This window comes from Opisthocomus hoazin, chromosome 20, assembly GCF_030867145.1.
Source record: "Opisthocomus hoazin isolate bOpiHoa1 chromosome 20, bOpiHoa1.hap1, whole genome shotgun sequence".
Lineage (NCBI taxonomy): Eukaryota > Metazoa > Chordata > Aves > Opisthocomiformes > Opisthocomidae > Opisthocomus > Opisthocomus hoazin.
Window position 1 is genome coordinate 16240440 of NC_134433.1, and position 22016 is coordinate 16262455.

At 51.9% G+C, this 22016-nt stretch overlaps 2 protein-coding genes and 1 long non-coding RNA gene across 9 annotated transcripts in view; 1 reads left to right on the forward strand and 2 right to left on the reverse strand.

The window, feature by feature from the left end:
* Nucleotides 1–10586, reverse strand: part of AKAP1 (A-kinase anchoring protein 1) — a 32000-nt gene extending 21414 nt beyond the window's left edge. The window contains exons 1-2 of one of the 2 annotated variants that reach the window (XM_075440201.1): nucleotides 10493–10576; nucleotides 9847–9953 (exon numbers count right to left, since the gene is read on the reverse strand). The gene's annotated coding sequence lies outside the window, so the exon portion shown is untranslated. Of the gene's footprint in view, nucleotides 1–9846; nucleotides 9954–10492 lie in introns of both variants that reach the window. The other variant, XM_075440200.1, reaches the window with a different exon arrangement.
* Nucleotides 10587–11094: 508 nt separating this feature from the next.
* On the forward strand, nucleotides 11095–19698 carry LOC142363721 (uncharacterized). 5 transcript variants are annotated; one of them, XR_012765911.1, is made up of 6 exons: nucleotides 11095–11288; nucleotides 12874–12943; nucleotides 13562–13676; nucleotides 13897–14045; nucleotides 17014–17322; nucleotides 18291–19698. It is a non-coding gene; the product is annotated as an uncharacterized LOC142363721 (long non-coding RNA). The 5 variants fall into 5 exon arrangements; XR_012765908.1 differs by having other exon boundaries at nucleotides 11095–13676; nucleotides 18291–19014; nucleotides 19108–19698; XR_012765909.1 differs by having other exon boundaries at nucleotides 11095–12943.
* Nucleotides 19699–19744: 46 nt separating this feature from the next.
* The window catches only part of NF1 (neurofibromin 1), a 95870-nt gene continuing 93598 nt past the window's right edge, over nucleotides 19745–22016 (reverse strand). For both annotated transcript variants that reach the window (XM_075440100.1, XM_075440099.1), the window contains one exon: nucleotides 19745–21446. In XM_075440100.1, coding sequence (XP_075296215.1) covers nucleotides 21304–21446 — 143 coding nt within the window. In that variant the 3' untranslated portion in view covers nucleotides 19745–21303. The remainder of the gene's footprint in view (nucleotides 21447–22016) is intronic.

Consider the following 22016-nt stretch of genomic DNA (forward strand, 5'->3'; position numbering starts at 1 on the left):
GTTATCATATCATAAGTCGATATCGTAAGGTAGAGCAAAATTATCATCCTGATCTTTTTCCCAGCGATGATGAACAGCACGGCATTGAATACATACTGCAAATAAGGATTCAGAAACCACAGCCATCTGATCAAAGACAGAAACATTTTTACCGGCGACTATTTAACACAGAAAAATGCATATAACAAAATTTAACAAAATCTAAGAAAGCTGTTTTAACACCTGCTGCTCAGCCCTGCCGTTATCCCTGCCCCACGCTTGGGCGCCAAATTAATGTCTTGGTTTCGGCTGCTGCCGGCAACAAAAGCGCCACGCGGCCGCCCCTCCCCCCGCCGGCGTGCGGAGGAGAATGGAAAGAAAGAGGCAGAAACTGGTGGGTCGGGATAAGGGCAGTTTAACAGAACAGCAAACAGAGGGAAACAGGAACAACAACGATACAAATAAGGAGAAAAAAACCACAACAACGAACCGTATGGTCCAGACAGCACCGGTGCCGCGCCCCCCCAAGCCGCGAGTCAGTTCCCTCCGCGCCGCCCCCCCACCACCGGAACCCAGCGTGACGTCACATGGTATGGAACACCGGGCTCTGTTTGGCCAGGTGGGGTCAGCCCCCACCCCCCGGCTGTGCCCCTTCCTGGATTCCGGTGAAAATTAACCCTGTTCTGGCCAAACCCAGGACAACAGCGTAGGAACTCCTAAACAAAGAGCAACTACAGCCTGATGAAGCAAAAGTCTCCCAAAACCAGAAGTCTCTCTAAAAGATTTTGCAGCAGTGAAGATGGGATATATGCTATAACACCCTTATAACTTCGGTACTTGCATACCAAAAGCAGCCTGGATGGAGACACTACTACTTAGGAACCCAGCTCCAAACTTTGTTCTGCATCTAGTTTACTACATTGACAGCTGCTACACCTCTGACTTCCTAGAGTTGAAAGAGCTGTCCCTTCTACTCTAGGAAGTGTGTGGACCCTTCCCAGCCATGCTCCTCCAGGTACAAGCCTCACCTGGGTTACACGAGGCAGGGCGGACATGCCTTTCCTTTTCCTGAAGGGAAGTCTGCAGCTGGAACACAAAGCTGAACAGTATCCCCAGACAGCCCTGCTGCAAAGCACTCCCAGTTTATACTTTCACTGGGCAGGAATTAAAGCAAAACACCACGTGCCTGACGATGCTTACACACGACAGGCTTTTCTCCAAACAGGTCTCAAGACTTTTGCCAATGAGCAACAAAAATAAAGATTGTTTTCAGCAGATAGCAAAGTCCTAGAAACGGGAACCACCCACTGGAAAAGAGTATTATCTAGCTCCTCTTCAGAAGCACGATATTTCTTAGACAGGAGAAGACAATCAAGTCAGTCTGTCAACTATGCTTAGTCTGGCTCAACTGGAAAAAACCTTCTGTTATCAGAGCAAGTGTTCTGACCACTGCTTCCAAATACAACTCTCCTTCGGGGCCTCAATCTTCACAAGGAGCTGATTACATTCTAGCTAGGGGACACAAACATGCCTCCCTCCGGCTCAAACCGAGTGCCCGAGCCTCAGATAGTTTCATATTCTCTCCAGATTCCTCACCTCCCCCAGCTCCACGAGCAAACACACAACATTATCCAAGCCAGCTCGGACACCAGCCTTGCTTCTGTACTGTTTAACGCAGAGCCCCAACGACGGAGGCAAGTAAATCAATGCATGGCAAAACCAGTGACTAGACAACTGCTTGCTCAATCCCAAATCACAGGTCAGCTGCAGACATGATCTAAGAAATCCAGTAGCATCTCCAGTATATCACGAATGAGGTATTTAATTTGTTCTACACAGGAAACTTCAGTCTGCATTCATTGGCCATTCATATCCGATACCTTCTAAATACAAGTGACTTCCAGCTGACTTTATAGAGCAGGGCTCACTGCCGACTACGAAATTCCACTTAACGACAACATCTAAGATTTGGAATTAAAAAAAACCCCAAACCTACGCAATAACTTGGATGCTTGGTTTTTGGAACTCGGTAAACAGCAAGGGTGAAGCCCGTGCATTCCTGAGACACAAGGTTCACGTTTCTGCTCTGCAGCACAATGGCACACTGTGAGCCACTGCAAGCACTCATCTGCTGTCTGCTGAAGCTGTTCTAATTAACGCAGAACCACCCCACAAGCTGTCTCACTGGCGTACCACAAACTCACATTGAAGTAGCTCACAAGTCCATTCCCAGCGAGCTTTCCTGATTAAACCGACAGCCCTATTATTATCCAGTTCCCTGTTCAGCTGCACCCACTGTACAAACAATGGTCCCACCGCGTTCTGTGGCACAGGAGGGCAGCAGCAGGATGCCCCGGAGAGGGACAAGCCTGTCACAAAGCCTGCCAGACAAAAGAGTTCCAAGAGTCACTTTAAACACTAGTGTCATTTAAGATAAAGATCTCCACTCTTCTAAGATATTTAGATCAGTGAGGGCTGGTGGACTAGCTGACTACTCCTTGCAAAGCTCATTTGATGTCATGGGGTTTATTTGACTAGTTTTAGCAAGAGCTGCATTCTACTACCAGTGATGATGTTAAGTGATCAGCTAGCAAGGGATAAAGGCCATGGCTCTGCACAAGATGCCTGCAGACATCCTAAAGCACTGGGCTGGCTAGGGCTAACGCCAACAAACACCTCCTTACGTCAATACCACAGGAAGACTTTGGTGGCCTGATCTTGATACGCTGGGCACAACGTCGCTTTTTATGTGATGCCAAGGAGATGGACGATTTTTAACCTGCTCAACCGAACAGCTGTGAGATGCAGCACATAATTCTCTTTCATTTCCTCCACAGGACTGCTCCTATATGCGTTTTCCAACATGTTTAACAGCAACAAAACCCTCCCTCCATCGCCAGTTTGACAGCCAGTTCGGGACTGCAGCAGCAATGGGATCCTTTAAACACGTGGGGGGAGGAAAGCCTGGGATTTTCCTGCCAGCAGCAGAACAGAAGATGGCACCCTGTCAAATCACGTGGCCTTGGGCACTGCCAGAGCGGCGGGCACCCGGCCCGACAGCCCTCGCGCTCTCCAGGCAGGAGCAGCCAGCCCCTCCAGAGGCTTTGGACCAGAGACGAGCAGTTTGCAAAAGCCAGGACCAGTGCGAAGCATCCAGCTGGATGCCCAGCGCCGTTTCTCAACACGCAGGGCCTCGTGCAGTCCCGTACCAGAAACAGAGCTGAGCTAGTGCCGAGCTCGCACACTGTACACGCTCGCCCCGCACCACCAGCCCCTGCCACTTCCCTCTGGCACGTCGGGAATCCCGTCTAAATGTCACACCTGATGTCAAGGCACGGCTGGAGAGCTGTAGCTCGGACATGAGACTTCTCCAGCTTGCTAAATAATCCCCATGGTAGGTCAGAATTGGATTAAGACACCAAGGGGAGAGTAGGGGTCAGTCGGCTCTCCAAATCTGTATCCTGACTTGATCTACGGAAAACTCCTATTAGAAATCAGGGAGATGAGGACAAGAATGAGTGTACTCACTTCTCCTATCTTAAAAAAAAAAAAAAAAAGCCAAGGACATTCAACTTACTCTGCTTGTTCACACTGTTGCACTGGGGTCCCAGAGCAGTTTTCAGCCACCTTGTTTCTCTAGCCAGGACAAACAACTCCTCAGTACACACATCCTTATAAGGTTAGAAATGTTTGCAGCACGAGGTTCACAGAGAAGCCAGATAATTCATTCTCAAGGTCCGAGAGGAGACTTCAGCAAGCACTCGTTCCAGATTTTCAGGGCTTTCTACACACGAGGAGGTCTGTTCTGGGGCAAGCTGCTTCAAGTCTCTACAAGCAGAGTGACGAGGACAGACCCCACGTGACTGAGCCCCACGCTCTGCAGGGACGTACGCCGCAGTGCTGCTGGCCCCTGCCGCCTCCGCTCCCCTCCTGCCCCAGCACTTGAGAGGTTACGCTTCCAGACGCCAAAAGCAGTAGAAATCAAGGCTGGAATTACAGATCATCCTGAAGGATCACAAAGCAAACAAGCACACAGCTAAATTGGAAATGTAGCTTCAACAGCAAGGCCGGGATGCCTGCCTACAAACCCTATAGTTAGCAATACAGCACACGGGAAATAAATATTCTCTTGGTGAAAGAGAACTGGACAAGGCTGGCACAGTTAAAACTACATCAGACCACGTGTGCTCTTAAAACTTTCCATGCTAAAAATAACCAGTAGCACATGCTCTGCCTTACAGAAGGCATAAGAACAGGAGCTGAAAAAAACCTAAAGAACATGAGGCCCTACCATTAAGATTAAAATAAGAGAAATTACTGCACAGAAACAGACGTAGAAGGACTTACTTGACCCCACCCTTAGCACAGCACATATTTCCATCGAAAGCTGAATTGGCATACAGCATGGCAACATCCAAACTGCAGCTTCGCTGCTTTTCATGCAGAGATAAAGGAGGTAGAGCGTCCACAACGGAGGAGCCACCTGCTTCTTCCACGTCCTGCATGGAAGCCTCTCTGAAGCATCGTTCACAGGTGGGATCTGCGAGGTCTCCGCGGCTGCAAGCCCTTGCCTCGCACTCCTGGTCACCAGTGTGTCAGCACGACCCAGCAGCCTTCCCCACGATCTTCTCCTGGCCAGCCTGGTGTGCCACCAGCAAAATCAGCATCGCCCGGAGGCGAGAGCTCCGCAAACAACACTGCGTAGCTACAAACACCCAGAGCCAGGCAGGAGCCAGGCAAGCGGCACGCCAAACTGGATGGCACTTATCTCAAAGAAGCAAACAGGTAAGTTTCTCTGTACTTAAACACTTGAAGGTAAGTGTTCTGCACCAATTTCTGCTTCAAACACCAGTACTGAGAGGCAGGAGCAGCAAGAGACAGCCCTTTTGGCAATACCACCTTCACACAGCCCAGCTAACACAGGCTACAGAGATCAAGAGTCTTCTCTGTGAATGCAAACTACTGATGAAGCCACTCCACAACCTTCAATATTTCAGAATCAACAGTCCTATTTGCAGAGGGATAAATCATGACAGAAGTTAAAGGCTGGAAAAGCTGGTTGTTGTAGAGCTAAACTGGAGCTCTGGGACAAGAAACACCACCGACACCAGGCTGCCTTTTATCTCCAAGATAAAAACTGCTTGCGGCGTAATCAGCTTCCCTGATGTTCCTACAACAGCTCAGTCCCCTCCTTTGCAGCTGAAGCTGCTACACTGATGGCCCAGGCTTTATTAATATTTCATTTTATGGTCGCTGCTTCTGTGGATTTTCTCCCACTCCGGAGCCAAAGAGCAGCCCAGTATAGCCCCGCACCCCACCAGCATCGCTCCGAGGCCGAAGCATGAGTCGGAACAGTTCCTATTTGCTTTTACTGCAAACCTCTGCTTTCTAGCGTGTATCAGCCCAGCCACACTGCAGGGGAGGTTGGTTGGTTGTTTTGCAGATGTCTTGGCAATCCCCAAGCTGCTCACATACACGCAAACACCGACCACCAGCAGCCCTCACCCCTGCACTGCCTCCGGGATCAGCGCAAGGCACCGAGCCGATCACTCCCGCTATGCAATAAGCCACAGGTTACACTTTGTAATTAACATTAACCCTATCAGATTATCAAGCTCCTTACTGCACTTTGTATCTTATTACCTTCCTGCTCCCAACCGTTTCATTATTTATAGTTTCCTCAACCAAGCCAGTGTCTCCCTGTGAATCCCCTATGACAGAGGAAGGCAAGGCCAGTTTTTCACGGCGTTGCCAGAAAGGTCTCTCAGATACAGAAGCAAACTTCAGAAACGGCTTCTGCACCACCTTACCAACACCACCTCTAGCTTTCTTGGCTATCCCTCAAAATTTGGTGGGGGTTGGGTTCTTTGCCAGTTTTGCAGCCCACTCCAGAAACGGAGCCAGACCCAGTGTTCTGCTTCCAGCTAGCCAAAAGAGTTCAGCACACAAGCCAGAGACCACACGACCTTTCGCTTCCCAGCCGGCTTTAAACTGCAGAGAACGTCCTCCGGCGCAGGCGAACCCACTCCGCGCGCAGGTAGCCCTGACCGGGGAGTGAACACCACTTCCACAGCCGAGAGGCTAAGCCAGCCGTTGTCGGGACTCTTCCTGGACAGCCACCTCCTCGACACACCTACCAGGCCAGATTCAACTCTCTTAAAAGCATTTTTCACAGAAGACTAAAGAGAATCGGTCCTCCACAGTAAAGGCAAAGCAGCTTTTATTACACTTATAATCCACGAACACATTACAAAAATTCTCCCCACATTCAGATTCTTTCTGCATTTTCACCCAGGTTGGAGTGAAATTACTTTCCAGAATTTCTGCACAAATTATTTTCCAGAATTTCAGAAAAACTACACCCAATGCATAGCATTTTGTTTGCTTCTGTACCAATGAAGCCAATGCAGCCCTGGCTATGTGGAACACAGTGCAGTGTCCACTACAGGTGCAGCTGATAAATTAGAATTTGAAATCATCCAGCTAAGTCAGACGCCTGGCACCTGCATTAACCTCCACCAAACAGGCATGCACAACACTGGGGAGCAGAGACCAAGCTAACCAGAGGCTTCCAGTATGCTCTGCACACAGGACAGAAAACAGGCGTGAATTCTCAAGGAGACAGAAGCGTGAGGTTTACATCACAACACACTGATATCGCTGTAAGAGACGGCGAGAAAAGAGGCAGCGCTGAGACCAAACAGGTATCTGGAGGACAGCATCAAGACCTGCTCACCAGGAGGTTTACTGGGCCCAGCAACAAGACCTTGATAAACAGCTGCTCAAAACAAAAGCTGGACTAGACTTAAACAGAAAAGCAAAAAGGAGTGTTGTTCAGTTGGAAGCCTTGTGCCCAGAGCTTGGCTTGCTGAGAACGAGCCGCAGCAGCACAGAGAAAGGAAGAACAGAGAGGAAGAATATCAGACATTTGTGGAAAAGGCACTCGATATCCACCTGCCCTAGGAGGGAACGGCAAAGGTTTTGCCAAGAGTCATTCAGACTGAACAAGAGCAGGAAGATAACTTGTCTGCTTTAACAAGCTTGCTACAAGAAGCTGCACAACATACTTGCGAGCTCACCAGGGAGAGACACGCTTCGCTTTGATCCCCAGTCGGGCAGCACCTACACGCCCTCGCCCAAATTACGCTCGGGGCTGTTTGACACAGAACAGCCTCCCCCAGAGATTGCAGGCTGCCTCCTCTCCTCAGCCCTTTTGTTAAAAAGCAAAGCCCAGACTCAGATTAAGTAACCTTCCCAGAGTCACGTCGAGTTGGAGGAAAGGAGTAGAAAATGGGTACTCCAGCTCGAGAGACGGGAGCCCATTCTCTTTACCAGGCAGCAAACAGAACACTATACTCCATTCAACCTGAAATATTTCAGGGAAGTGATGTGCAAATCTCTTTCCTGCACCCCTGAACACCAAAAAATATCTCCTGGCCCTGCATTTCAACAAGAAAGGGACTAAAAGTCCGAGCTCCTAACAAAAGGGGCCCCTCTTTAAGGAAGGGGAGGCTGCAGGGTCACAGCCCTAAGATTTAGGGGGATACACACCGCAATCCTTGTTCCAGAGACTTCAGGCTTCCAGTTCAGAGCTTTATGCCCATGCCCAGCTAACGGCCCGAGACAAGAGGCACATGCAGATCACGAGCTTTTGCCAGGAATCCCCGCTATTTATACACAGGGAGTCAAAAATCAGCTGGAGCACACGGCAAGCTCCTCCTCGCCATTGCCAGGTGGCAGCGGAGGTCAGAGGCAACCCGGACCTCTTTGGGCCTACAAGCAGTGATTTGTTTGCTGAAGAATGTTTTTAAATGATCTTTTTATGAAGTGTTCAACTCCGCTAACAGTAATGTACAGGGCCTATAAATTCAGAGTCAGCTTTCAGCCAGGAGCAAAGTTAAGACAGAATCCATACAGTGGACAATAAAACACTCACAGTAAAACAGCCGAAGACAGACCATTTGCAAAAGCTGTGAGTGACATACAAACACATCACTTTCAGCAACCCCCACGAGAAGCAAACCTGACAACTTTAATTTCCAGGAAATATTAAGTACCTGCTGAATAAAAAAAAAAGCTCCTTCCAACTATCTGAAAGTGGCCACCCGAAGTTAATCATCACTTCATAAAGTTTAACCAGCCATTTGCATTAAGAGCTCCACAGAAACACTGTAGTTAGAAATCAGAATTTAAAACAGGCTAGTCATTAGATCTGAAACATTAGAAAAAGTAATTAATGTTTGAATTAACGTTTTTATTGCTTCTAGATGTTGCTAAGGGCACCTGGGATACCAGCCCTGATCTTATTACAGTCTCCCTGGACACTGGAAATACCTCAAGTAATTTTTGCCCATCAGTTACGCGCACCTGAAAGAGGAGAGCCATAGGTAAGCGTGGTACGCTGCTTTTGAAGCGTTATGCTCTTCAGGTGACTGCTACTGCACAAGTACACTCGCTCTCAAATGCCCCCGAAGTCAGCCTGCGCTGTTTCCAAAGTGAGCACAAGAGTCTCAACACAGCCATCAACTGCTGCTGGCTCGGAACAGCTTTGGCTGCAGCCCTCCAATAAACAAACTCCAGCCACGGCTGGCTCCCAAGGGAATCTGCACGAACTGGGAACCCACGCACCGTGGCAGCCCCGAACTGCAGGTACCTCCACCTGGCACCCGGGGCGGCGAGGGGAATTCCTGTTGTCTAATTTCAGGCATGGGGGAATGTCTCGGTTAAAGCCAAGGCTTTCTAGGCAGCTGATGATCGTTAGCGTTAGTATCCCAAAGCATCTCTGGAGATCTTTAAGGAGGAATCTGGTTCCTAGGAGGAGTAGCTGAATTCAGTGTGAGTAAGGAGAGCACACCTTAGTGCGGGGCAGCTACCACAACACGCAACATCTGGGCACCTGCAGCACCCTCCACACCGCATCCTTCACTGCACATCCCAGAGGAAACAGCCCGCAGCCCCCTTGTACAGCAGACTGCTACAGCCATGGCGAGAGCCACCCGCCTACATCCCCAGCGCTGGTGTCCCACCAGAGCTCTTAAACGTCCTGCAAGAGCTCAGTGGAACACTGAAACAGCAGCTGAGGGACTGTCAGATGAGTGGTACCAGGACAGCAGGCGATGCAATTAGAGCTTCAAGCACAGCTCAAGTCCTACAGGCTTCTTGCTCCTTTTAACTTACTAAAAGGTTGTCATTTCCTTCAGCGCACCACGCGCCAGCAAAGCAGTTAATCAAGAACTAAACTGTACCATCAAGACACATGCAGTAAAGCTGCACTATCCTTCCTCAGAATCACAGGGACCCTGAGATTACGAGATGACAGGTACAGCAGCTCAGCAGACGCCCGCAGAGTATTCCACCCCTTACAGAGGAAGCTCATTAAAGAAGGCAGAGGTTAAGCGACTCGAACTGGGTCATGCAGTGACCCCCGGCAGAGGAGGGAGCTCGCTGCAGTTGCTCTGACAGCTCTGGTCCACACGCCACCAAGAAGTGGCCGTAGCAGCCTCGGGAGCAGCCGTGCCGCACTCCAGCGTGCCACGTGCTCTTCCTCGGCTGTACCGCGCACACACGGAGGGCTGTAACACCAGAGAGCAGTCACAGGCACAAAACAAACAGGAGAAAAGTAAAGTTACCATCCCCTGCTCCTACTTTCCCCAGCAACGAGCCGTTTCCTTTCACCTGAGACAAAGTCCACAGAGGCTCTGATAAGACGCAGCGGGTGCTAGCACGGCCGCCGACCTGCCCTCGGCAGCACCGCTCCCGAGCTGCAGCCCCTCACCTCCCCGCAACGGACAGACTGCGGGGTCCGACGCAGCTTTTGGTGCCGTTTCCTGCTATTACGGGTAACTTTCACGAGCAGGATGCCCTCACCGAAGCGTCCGTCCATTTGGTGCTCCAACACCCCAGCCTGCAACGCAGACCTCAGCCAGACACGGACCAGGCTGCCCAGTTCTGGAACGTCACTGAGCTCTTACTCCCTTCGAGGAAGGAGAAGAAAAAAGAAAGAAGGGAAAAAAGTCAGAGAAGGAGGATTCTTCCAGGAGAGCGGGGCTACTGGAGCACGGCTTCCTCGGCGCCTAGCTGCGGGCTGTCCCCCGCGCCGGCTCCCCGGACAGCAGTCGCTGCCGTACGCAACGCATTCGCTCTGGACGGTCTGTCCCAGCCCTCCCCGCAGCGGGAGCCGCGCCGAGCCGCCCCGCACACCGGGGCACAGCGCGGGGCCCCCCGCCCCTGCCCGCCGAGAGGTACGCACGGAGACTCCCGAGCCTGGCAACGGCCCCGCCGAGGGAGTCGTGTGTCCGCCCCCCCCTCCCCGGGCCCCAGTGCTGCGGGCGGCCCCGCCGGGGTGAGCTCCGGGCCGGGCCGGGGGCCGAGCGCGGCGGCGCTGACCTTGGGAGCGCTCCCGCGGCCTAGCGAGCGGCGGGGAGGCGGCGGCGGCCAGCACGGCAGCCAGCCGGGGGCAGCGGGCTCCGCCGCTCGACCGAGGGCCCTGCCGGGAGCCCGTCGCGGTACTTACGGACTGTCGGGCGCGGCGCCGCTCCCCGCGCCGGTGCCCGGAGCAGGCCCCGGCCCCGGCCCCGGTCCCGGTCCCGCCCGCCGCGCCGAGCCCCACGTGCAGCCCGGCCGGGCCGGGACATGCAGCGGCTCCCGCCGCCCCGCCCGCGCGCCACGCCCCTCTCGCGAGAGCCTCCTCCCCGCGCGCGGCGCCTGCGCAGTGCGCCCGCCGCCGGTAGCTGAGGGGAGCGGCGCGCCCGGCTCCGGGTTCCGGCCTGGTCCCATTGGCGCGGCTCGGGGCGGGCGCTCGGTCCGCCGCCCCCTTCCTCCGCTCCTTCTCCTGCGCTCGGTGGAGAGGGGGCCGCGCTCTGCCTGAGGCGAGCGGAGCTGAGCCGGGCCGCCGAGGCCCGGTCAGCACCTGCCGCGGCGGCGAGGCCGGGCCTTGTGGTTTTCCTAAGTCCCCGGTCCAGCGCCTCGCCCGGCGGCAGAGCGCGGGCTGCGGTAATGGCGGGTTCGGCCCGGCCCGTCTGGCGGCCCGCTCCGCCCCGGGGCCCGCCGGGTGCCGCGCCGCCTCCCCGCGTAGCGGCCGGGCCTGCGGCCTGCCCCGCTGCGGGGCCTCGGCGGGCTGAGTCACCTCCCCGCAGCGCTGGGAGCGGCTCTCAAGGGCCGCGTCTGAGCACTCTCCTCCGCCCCAGCCGCTGAGTCCTGTCCTCCGCCGGGATCACCAGGTTCCTCAGCCCCGGAGCCAAAGCTCTTGATCTCCTGACAGAGCCCGACACTGCTAGCTGCCACCGTGCTGGTCAAACGAGTCAACAGAGGTGAATCTGCTTCATAAGAAGTTCCAGGCAGATGCTGCGAGCGCTTAGATGGTGGCAAAATGTCAGGCAGTAAGCAGATGGACTGGCAAGCAGCCGCAGCAATGCAAGTTTGGAGCTGCCGTCTGCCCGGGCTGCACCAGAACGAGAGATGAAAATCTGTGTTCAGGCGAGGTTACTGCTTAGCTGCAGTCACACAAAGTTGAAGTTAATGGAGACTTTTGTTTTCATCTTGTTAAATACTTGCAACGTTTCTCCCTAGAGCTTTTTTCATCCTTAAAGAAAATATGGTGTGTAAATGATTTGTGTCCTGAGGAATCCCCAGGGCTTGCGGGGGAATACGTGGTAGAAAAGCGTGGTCTGTCGTTGCTGGCACTGGCACGCGCTTTGGGGTGCCAGGGCCTGTTTGACAGTAGCTTGAAGGACAGCTCTGGGCAAGTCACTTGGAGGAGACTGTGGGAAATTGTTGTAGTTATTCTAAGGAGCCTGGGAGGTGGCACAGCAGGCTGGTACGAAAGAGGAAAAGGATGTGGGGTGTGGCTCGAGCAATCTGAGAAGCAGCCATGCCCTGGGAGAAGTTCTGCGCTGACCTTGATGGGGAATCGTTGTTGATTTCTGTGTTAATAACCTGGGAGGGGGGAGTTTGGCCCCCGCACGTGGTGTGTGCAGGAAGAGCAGTTGGGGAGTGGCGTGTCTACTCCGCATAATCCAGCACGGTTGCATGGAAAGGCATGAAATCACAGGAGTCAGCTGCGTCTGGGTGCTTCTCCTTCCCGGGCAGCCTGGCACTGTGTTGGCATCTGCTGCCTCCGGGCCCTGGGACGCTGCGGAACCGGCACCTTTCCAGGATTCGGTTCTGCGGCGACGAGGACGCTGTTCGTGGTTTGTCACTGGACCTGTGTATTTTGTGGTGACAGAGACGGCTCTGGATTTCCCAGCGGAACAGCTTAGGTTCCTGTTGTATCTTTTGGAAACTTGGAGGCAAAGTCAGGGGGAAGAAATAGGCCAGGGAGAGATGGCTCATGCAAGCATGCATAGGGGCAAGAAGACGTAGCAGGGAACAGCAGAGCAAGGTGAAGTGAGGCTACAAACCGGAGTAATTCCTGGTGGTAACCAGTGGGAGCTGCAGCAGTGTAGGAAAGCGTCGGTCTCCTTGCAGCCTGCGTACCTGTGAAAGCCTGATCTTCCCTTTCATCTAGAGTTAATAGATTACTCCAAAATTAGCCTCCTTTTTCCAGTAACCAAGTCTTTAATTCTGCAGAGCCTTTTCCGTTCCTCTGAGCTTGCCCGGCTGTTAGCAGCATGCTCTGCGCTATGTAGTGATGCAGGAAATCTCCTGTTGTAAACACCTTACCAGCGGGGCACCAGGGCGGTTTTATTGGCCTAACCAACTGGGCTGGCTGGAGCTGAACCTGCTCAGTTGTTTACTTACACATGTATGCAGCAAGCAGTTGCTACATTAGTGTAAATGAGTAACTTGGAAAAATCACAGCATCATGTCTGAGCGGGGTTGTCCTTCCTAAATTACTAATTTGTGTAAGTATTTTTCTGTGACAAGTTCCTGATGTGCCTCAATCTTTTTGTCTAGAGCGGTGGGAAATGGGTAACAAATATCTGCTTAAAGACTACAAACATGAAGCAGAAAAAATACAACAGCGGTAAGACTTTGCCCTTTTAATGTCTTTAATCTGAAGATCTCAGGAGTTTGTCTGTTAAGAATTCCCCCAACTGATGGCCATCCGGGACTGTTACAGTTGGGCAATTTGGGCGTTTATGATGCCTGAGCGTAAGATGACGAGAGATGTGTCCAAGGTCACAGCCAGCCCGAGGCAGACACGCGTGGTGACCATAAACATTTTAAGCTCTCGGGGCAAAACCAGTATCTTGCTCTGTGTGCAGTGCATAGCTGAGCTCTTACAGCAGTCAAAGTCCATAAGCTTTACTATAAAGAAAAATATATTCTACTGAGTAATAACAAAATTATACCGATGTCAAATAAAACAAACACTGCTAACAGAACGATGAACTGCTTCCATGGCTGACAAGCCACGTTCTTCTTACAGAAACAGTTCATGTCTCTGAATTTTTCATGAGTGGGAAGCAGCTTTCTAGCCTGCTAGTTCAATTTTCGTGATGATTTAAAAAGCAAATAAATGTTCCCAGCAAGAAAAATTGGCACCATACAAATTAAAGGGATGACTGAAAAGGAGAAGAGAACAGGTAAGGTACGTCAGCATCCCCGAGGCCAATTTATTCTTCTTTGTTGTAAATTACAGGTATACCCATGAACATCTCCAACAGACCTGGAAAATGAAGGCCAGCAGAGGTGTACTCGTCGAGCTGCTTTGCAGGGTCTCTGATCCAGTGCTGCAGTAGTTCCCAGCGCTCGGCGTGAGTCTGGTTTCGTGTCTGTACGCTCCTCCTGCGTCGCAGGGGCACGTGGCTGCCAGCATCCCGCTCCACGGCCAGCGCTGGGGCAGGGAGCTGCACTGGCGAGGGCTGGGTCGCTTCCGAGCGCCGCGCCGGCCTCTGCGGGGCTGGCTCTGAGCAGCGCGGCTGTGTTTGCACTGCAGCTGGTGCAGCAGGTAGCAGCGATTTTTCCCTCTCTCAGGAACTGTGTGAGACCAGGGTTTAAAAACAGGGACGGGCCCAGCTGGAGGCAGAGCGGAGGAGAATCGGCCCTTGGAGACAAAACGACGCAGCGCAGCCTTCGGAAGGACCGAGCGCGCAGAGCTGGCGATGGCCCCTTCTCCCCTTTCGGTGAGCGTCTCTTCACGTGAGTACTTCAACATACAGCGGGATTCGGCAGCACAGAGACAGCCTTTGCTTCTTGATCCCTGCTGCACGGAGACTTGGATGCTAAGAGTTTTGGGAAATGCAGAAGTTCCTTCCCTCGCTGTGCTGCGCTGCCCCACCCACCCCAGTGGCCTCCCTCGCGTCTGTGGTGTGGGGCCTTGAAGCCGTTGTCTGTTTTGCATTTCTCCCAACCAGCCTCCTGTTTGGCTCTGCGCCGCTGTTCTGCGCTGTCTCTGGCCCACGCTCAGTCATGCCTGTTCCTGACAGCTGGGTGGGTCTCTCACACCACGCAGAGCTTTTCCTTGTGCCCTCTTTGCCTGTGCTACCACTGTGAGCAGAGCCGAAAGCCTCCTTTTTTCCTTGCCTGGTACTGCACGAAGTGGACTCCAGGCTTCTCAGAAATGAGAAGGGCTGTCAGGCCGGGAGGGGCGGGGGGCAGTTAGGAAAGGGAAAGGGGAAAACCCCACGGCTGATACTGCAGGGAGCTGGGGAGCACAGCCAGCAAGTGGGGGAACTTCACAGAAAGCAAACAAGGGCAAAGGGAACGGAGCCCGGGGCGGGTGAGGCAGAGGCACCCGCTTCTGTCTGGAACAAATGGAGCTGCAGGGAGTGGGGCTTGGAAAACTCACTCCCCGCCAGGCCTGTCCCAGATCCGCCGCTTCTGGACCCATTTCGATCGCCTGTGTCGCAGGCGCAGAGGAGGTCTGGATGACCAGCTCTGCTTGGGTTTATGCCATGTGTTCTACTGAGTGCCCGGCTCTCCCAGGCAGACCTCGCTCTCTAGGTACGCTAACCAGGGGTAGAAGCAGTGGAACAGGTACCTCGAGTTTTTCTGAAGGACAGTATGCTATGAGGAAAAAAAATTAAAACACAATTTAATAGTTCCGTGGGATTTTCTTGAAAAAAGTTATCACTATTTATAGCACTATCATTTGAATATCCCTAAAGATGCAGTCATCAGACTTTTTTTCATTACTGCTTTGAAGAACAAACCTGTACTTGTTCCAACAAGTCGCATCATGGGAGATGTTGTTCTGCACTCTCCACCCACACAGCCCTGGGATTTATTGTCATCTGAGAGCTTGTTAAACACAGCCGCAGTCACTGAAGACACCCATGTTCCAAGACACACAGGATTCGCACCTGTAAATCATGAACCATAGTAGTGGGAAAAGACCATCATGCTCTGAGAGGGGTCGGTGGCACTATTCACAGCTGCAAGAGGTTGGCTTTAGTTTTTAGTTCTGCAACGCTGAACGACTGGTCACATCGTATCTGTTTCGGTTCGGGGGTTTGCTGTCCACCTTCCCTATAGGGATGGGCCTAAGGGGCAGGTAGAAAAGTAAAAAGCATTTGGCAGTCTCGGAAGGGACAAACTTGCAGAAGAATTGAATCCTGTGGTAGGACGGAAGGGACCAGACATGGTCGCTGGAGCAGCAGTTCACCGGTGACAGCGTGCGGGCACCCACAGGGATGGCTCCAAGCCCCTTGGGGGGCAGCCACAGCCAAGAGGACATGGTCTCCCTCTGACCGCGCAGCATCTCGCTGTGACACAGGGCAGCTGCTTCCCTTCACGCCCCATGCATTTTCCTAAGCCCGCTGCTCGGCGCGGCGGCCGGAGATGCTGATGCTCGCAGCGAGGCATCGCGCTCATCCCAAGATCCGTGCCGTGGTTTCCCCCAGGGGCAGCATCCCACCAGCCTCGGGAGAGGCCGTGCACTTCTGCTGTTTGTGCACGGTGGTTCAGTGTGCTTAGTAACATCTCCTATCAAGGGAATTACAAGTTTAGTACAAAACTTCTCGGATATCTAAAATCTGAATATTGTGAAGACTTATTATTCCAAGCCAGAGGTATTTGGAAATATTTATGCCAGTCAGAGAGAGAAAATACTGAACTCCTAATATTTAGGAATTACCCACTCACATTATGGGTCAGCCTTACTGCCTGGGATTAACAAGCTCCTTTCTCTTCCTCCTCGTGCAGTTTTGCCCTGCTTAACTCTAGAACAGAATTTATGCCCCCACATCAAGAAAGTTCCGAGTTTTTATTTTTTCCCCTTTGTAAAATACTTTAGCAGCACCAGCGTCAGCTAGGCAGGGATGTTGAAGCTGTCATTCTAAGACAGAACTGCTGGCTCCAAAGGTGCATTTTTTCCCCTAAGTACAGCTTTTCCAACTGCATAAAGCTGTAACTAAAATAGAATTCTTTCTCCTTTCATTCCCTCCCTGTGGCTACACTGTATTTTGGTGATCTCCAGTAGCCAGGAAGCTCAACCGTCCAAAAGAGGAACTCTGAGAATGTTTGTAGCAGCAGTGATTTCACGCTCCCGTAGGGCTCCCCGCGCTGGGCAGTGCCGCTATTTCTGATTTAGGATTAATGAACATTTCCTCTAAGGTAAAGAAAATGTGCTCCTGATATTTAACAGTTCGGGAACTGCAGCTCGTCCGTTCACGCGATCCCTGCCCGTGAGAGGAGCGCTGCGGAGCCCCCGCGCCCGCCTGCCTTCAGCTGCGCAGGCCTAATGCTGCGGTCGGTGCGCAGGAACAAGACGATGTCGCAGAGGGAGTCAATGCAGTCACGCTTTAATGTGTTTTTACATCCTTTCACGATTCGCAAAGCCAGAATATAAGTACTTATACATTTTTTAATAGGAAAGTAATATATTCCTTTAAAAGAAAAATAGATTTGATTAATCATTTGTCATAAAAGTTGCCTGACAGTTGAAACTTGTTCAAGCTTCTAAGCTAGAAAAGCTCAAATAGACAAATTCTACTGAAATGTTCTTTAAAGACCAAGCAGCTGTTTTATTAAAATATTAAATTTACATTTTAAAAAGAAATACTCTGATGCATTATTCAGTTACGATAATCTTATTGAAGTGACACGAAATTCATGACAACGGACTTTACTCATTCCATGCTCTGTCCTCAGTTATCCACAGGCAATCGCTTCTGCCATTATTTGGAACTGTGCAAGATCACGCACGCACTCAGAGAAGCGCCCTTGGGAAAGACCAATCCGAGACCCCGCATTGCAACTCGATTCTGATTTTCCCCAGAGAAAGGGGCTTTTCAGGTCTGGGACGAGCGCTGGATCCAGCGCGGGCTGCGCGGAGGCCCCTGGGTCGGACCCAAAGGACCCCCCCCCAACCTCCGGTCACACGAAACGGAGAGAGGACTGCAGAGCACACCGACCTCATCCCGCAGCACCAGTGAATGACCTTCGAACAACGTGAAGCAGGTTGAATTTACATTTTACTTCAAAAAAAAAAAAAAAAAAAAAAGGGAAAGTACATACATGAGGGGAAAATGGGGCGAACAATTCTCGGAACCCAGGCTTCCAGCGTTTGCACCCCCAGGCGCCAGCTGCCCCGGGGCAGCGGGGCTCCTGCCAGCTGTCGCACACTTGCTCACAACAGGAACAGGATTCTGGATCAAGGAAACATTTGCAAAGTGGAGGCCCAAATGGAAATAGTAAGATATACACAGTGTAAGTTTATAGTACACAGCATTTTTTTTTTAAATGATGTAACGCAACAGCAGGAAGGAGTAGTAGTAGTTAACAGTTACTAACACTAATCAAATTTGTATGTTATACATATACAGCAACTAACTGCTTTACAAAAAAAGCAAAATAATACAATATATTGTCACATGTATTTACAGTGTAGTAAATATACTTTTCTGTCAAATTTTACACAAAAACTATTTACAGGTGAATATACTGCATTAAAAAAAAATTGTGGGACCAACACTAAAAGTGACTTTCTGTGGTAAGTTTGTTGCATAACAATAAGACGTGCTTCATTACATTAAAAAAAAAAAAAAATTAACCTTAGAATGAAACAGAACAAAGCCCTAAACCCTACAACCCAGTTAGGAATCGAGCACTGGAAGGCTCCTGGGTGCTCAGTCCACAATACTCACCGACAGGCTTCCCGCTCGTGGAAACCTCATGCACGTTAAAGCAGAAACATTGGCATCATTAACAGGTAGGTTATGCACTATTCAAATACTACTGAATTATCTTTAAGTCAGGGAAAATACAAACACAAACAAAACGTTAATCATCTTTACAGTACTTAACTGTGGTTAGTGCGTAACGGTAACGCGTTCTGAACAGGGGTGTCAAACGTACAGTCCCCGTGACGTAGCCGTCTGGTCCACACGTTCAGATCGGGTGTTTCTACATCTAAGTTCTCCTTTCAGCGCACGCAGACTCCACGGCTGCAGCAGCGGCTGCCCCATCGTCCGCAGGCTGCCGGGAGCAGCGACACGAAGGCCGAACTCCCGGATCTCTCCCCCTCGCCAGGTCAGGTCTCACCTCGCCGTCACCGGCAGCGACCCGCTGCTCCCGGCGGGAATGGAGCAAGGGGATGCGGGGCAGGCGGGAGCGGGAACGGAGAGCGGTGCTCCGCGGGACGGAGCGGAGCAGCATGGAGAATACTCAAAAGAGGAGAAGGGAACAAACAAAGGAGGATGTGCGAAAGAAAATGGAAAGGCAAACCAGTGGCTGCGGCAGGGAGCAGGCCAAGTGACGAGCGCGACAGTAAGGCACCGAACACCTACTCACTGACAGAGGGCAGTCACTAAGGAAAGGCCGTGCTTCCCCCTTGGTCTGAGCACACGCTTCCCAGCGGCTGGCACTGCGAGACAACGGTCCTGCGTATCGGCGCGCACCTGACCCTGAATTGGACCTCGGCCACCGACTGTAACTACACCCAACCTCAGCCCCCGCTACCCAACGTGTGTGACACCCCTGCTCTAAGAACGCTCAGGTCCTCTCGCTGAACCACACAGTGAAAACACCAAGTGACTCTCCCTCCTTCCAGGAAACAGAATAAATTCAATTTTGTCGACTTGCTTCATGAAGATAGCAGTTTTTGTCAGCTGGGACTGAGAGCCTGGAGTAGTTCTAGTTCCCATGTGAAAGGTAATTTTAATCACTGCCCACTCTGAGTTCACATTATATGTATTTCAAAGAATGCGTTCCTTCTAATTTAGGGACACTTATTTTTTTATACAGGTAACGCAAAACACTGAAAAAGCTGCTCTCAAATGCACCCAGGCCAAACAAAACGGATTTGGTCATTCATCTGGAATTACTACTGTTTAAAGAAAATCTGCTCGTAGCAGAAACAACGGAAAGCTGTATTGTTCTAACAGCAAATTATGTTTACAAGAAACTCCTTCCTCCTCCTACCTACAAATCTTCAGGCTTCTACAATTCATTGTCTTCAGCACCACAGAAAGGGCTGGAGTTCGCTTGACTCAGCAGAACCAAGCGCAAACCGCAGCGACGCTGCAGGCGGCTCCCCGCAATCTGACGTACGAGGCGAGAACGATTTTACCTCGGCGCCTCCCCGAGCTCCACACGCGCGGCAGCGCAGGGCACGGCCCGAGTCGCTGCTCTGCTCCCACACTCACTCCGAGCCTCCCAGTCCCTGTCAGAGCTCTGACCAGCCCAGTAACCACGCTTCCACTGCAGCTCCTACACGGCCAGGAATAAAAACGTTTGGTTAATTGCACAAGTCTTCGTATTTTTTCCAAAATCTCCAACTCAAGACTGCTAATTCTAAGTTTTCCTCTTCTGGCAAACTATTTGCATATTAAGTATGTGTTCATAGTTTTTCCAGGACTGTAAACAAATTAAAGAAATTAAATTGTTATTTTATGAATCAATACAATAAAGGTATTTTTATTTACATAAATGTTACATTGTTACTGTGTGGATACATGTGAATGATGTGCTCTATCAATGAAACCGGAACACTTCGTTGTACCATTCTCTAATAGTTTAGCTGTGGAGTTTGATTTACTGACAGCCACTAACACTAGAGGGTTTTATTTTACAGAGCGGATATACTTTTTTCCTTTAACACCACTCCGGGACCGTTAGTTTCTGTCATACAGCAGGGATCTGAAATGGGGCAGCTGGAGCGCTCCTGAGCAGGAGCCCACGCAGCCTGGCGCAGGCTCCGCTCGCCATCGTCTGCGGCACCCCCGGCGCAGCCTGTTCTCGTGGTCGTCCACGTGGCTGGTGAGTCCTTCACAGTGACAGCGATTTCAGCTTCGTGCAGCCCTCGAGTGCGAGCCCTCCCAAACCGGACCCCCGGAGAGCTCTGCGAGGCGGCCATGGCTGCCGCCGGCTGCGCGGGCGCTGGGATGGCGCCGCAAACCTGACTGTGACACAGCGTCAGTTATTTTCAAATTCATGTACCTTACGCAAACGTTACTGTTTTCGTCTCACCACTTGGGCAGCACAAAAGCAGCTTTGCCAAACACCGTGTCCCAGAGCTGGAGGCCAATTCATCAATTCTCCGCTCCGCGCCCCGCGGGCTGTTCTGCCGAGGCGGCTCAAAGGCGCGTACTGGCAGGAAGGGCAGAACTAAAGGACGTGCGAAGTGGAAGAAAGAAGCAATAGATCTTCAATTCTGCTACAATGACAGCTTAATAGTCAGTTCTCAGCGACTTTCTTTCCACTACACAACCTTTTTTAGTGCAGGTAACGTACAGCAAAAAAAAACTGCTTTGGAAAAAAGCCCGTTAGTCCAGTCTGGTAGGCATACGGTCCAAGTGTGTGGAGCTACGGTCTGGGGAATGGAAGGGGCTCATGCAGCCTCCTTGTCCTCTCAAATTTATTGCTAATTACTCGGAATTTAATCTAATCAACCACTTCTGGTTAAGCTCCTTGTACTGTGGCTATCATAAGTTGCTTTTAAATATGGTAAAAAAAAGTCCACAGCTAAAAAACTTACAGGTTTGAAATAAAACCAGGATGACGGTAACTTCCCGCGGCTCACACAGCCACCACCTCGCCAAGGGCACCAACAGGCCTGAGGACGAACACCTTCCCGAGGAGCAGACACGAACGGGGCAGGCAACAGCAGCGAGGCAGAACCGTCCGCGGGAAATGGCTTTCGCGTCTGGGCAGGGGACGGTTCTGCAGCGCTAAAGGGCTCCACACCTCCTTCGGCTACAAAGTCTGTCAGGGTCTACACGAGCGGCTCTGAAACACCGGCTTAAACCAAGAACAGAAGGAAAGAAATGAAGGCATTAAAATTCAGGTCATGTTTCAGGAGTTGATCATCTGGCAACATGGCTGACAGGGTGGGTACTTTAAAAATTAAGTGCAGCATCACAACCAGGGAGGGCCCTTTGCGAGAGGCCCGCGAGTGTCAGTCAGTCTCCAACATCAACAAAAAAGAATTAAAATAAACAGTCACACAATCTTTTTGATGCTGTGACGTTTGAAACTGCCCGCGCTGCGCTGCTTCTGCACTTGGCTGGCGGAGCCGTGGCGCATCCTCCCGCCGCTGGCGTGTCCAGCGCTGGGCGAGAGCTCCACGTTCTCCTTGTCGATCCCTGCGGAGACACAAGCACCGGTGACCCACGCGTGGCCCGGAGGACGCTGCTCCCGCAGGTCGGGGCAACAGCCCCGCAAACCGGCGTGCTGGCCGGCAGCGGCTCGTCCAAACCAGCGGTGCCGCCCCGCCCGGGAGAGCGCTGCCGAGCCGGGGCCTCTGCAAACCCCGACCCAGGATCTGCAGGAGCGCCGCCCCGCAGCGAGGTACGTGCCAGGCACCGCTCACTCTTCCCCCCACCCCAGCGGGGCTGGAGTGGAGAGGAAGAGTCAAAAGCAAGAAAATGGGGGCAAAGATTAAGAAAATGATCTAATAAGTGAGGAGCTCCCTGCCCTGCGCAAACGCTGCTCGGCCCCACTCTGTGCTGGTCACGGAGCGGAACCACAGCCCCACGCCAGCCGCTGGAAACGGACCCCAGCGCAGCCGGGCGCGGGACACTGGGTTAGCCGACGTCCTACAACCTCACTGCTGATGGTGCCTGACAAACGGCAGATCTGAGGCAGCTGTTTTACTGCAGCTCTGTGGTGTTTTTTCAGGATCTGATGTACAATCTGATGTTCAGTGGAAGCCT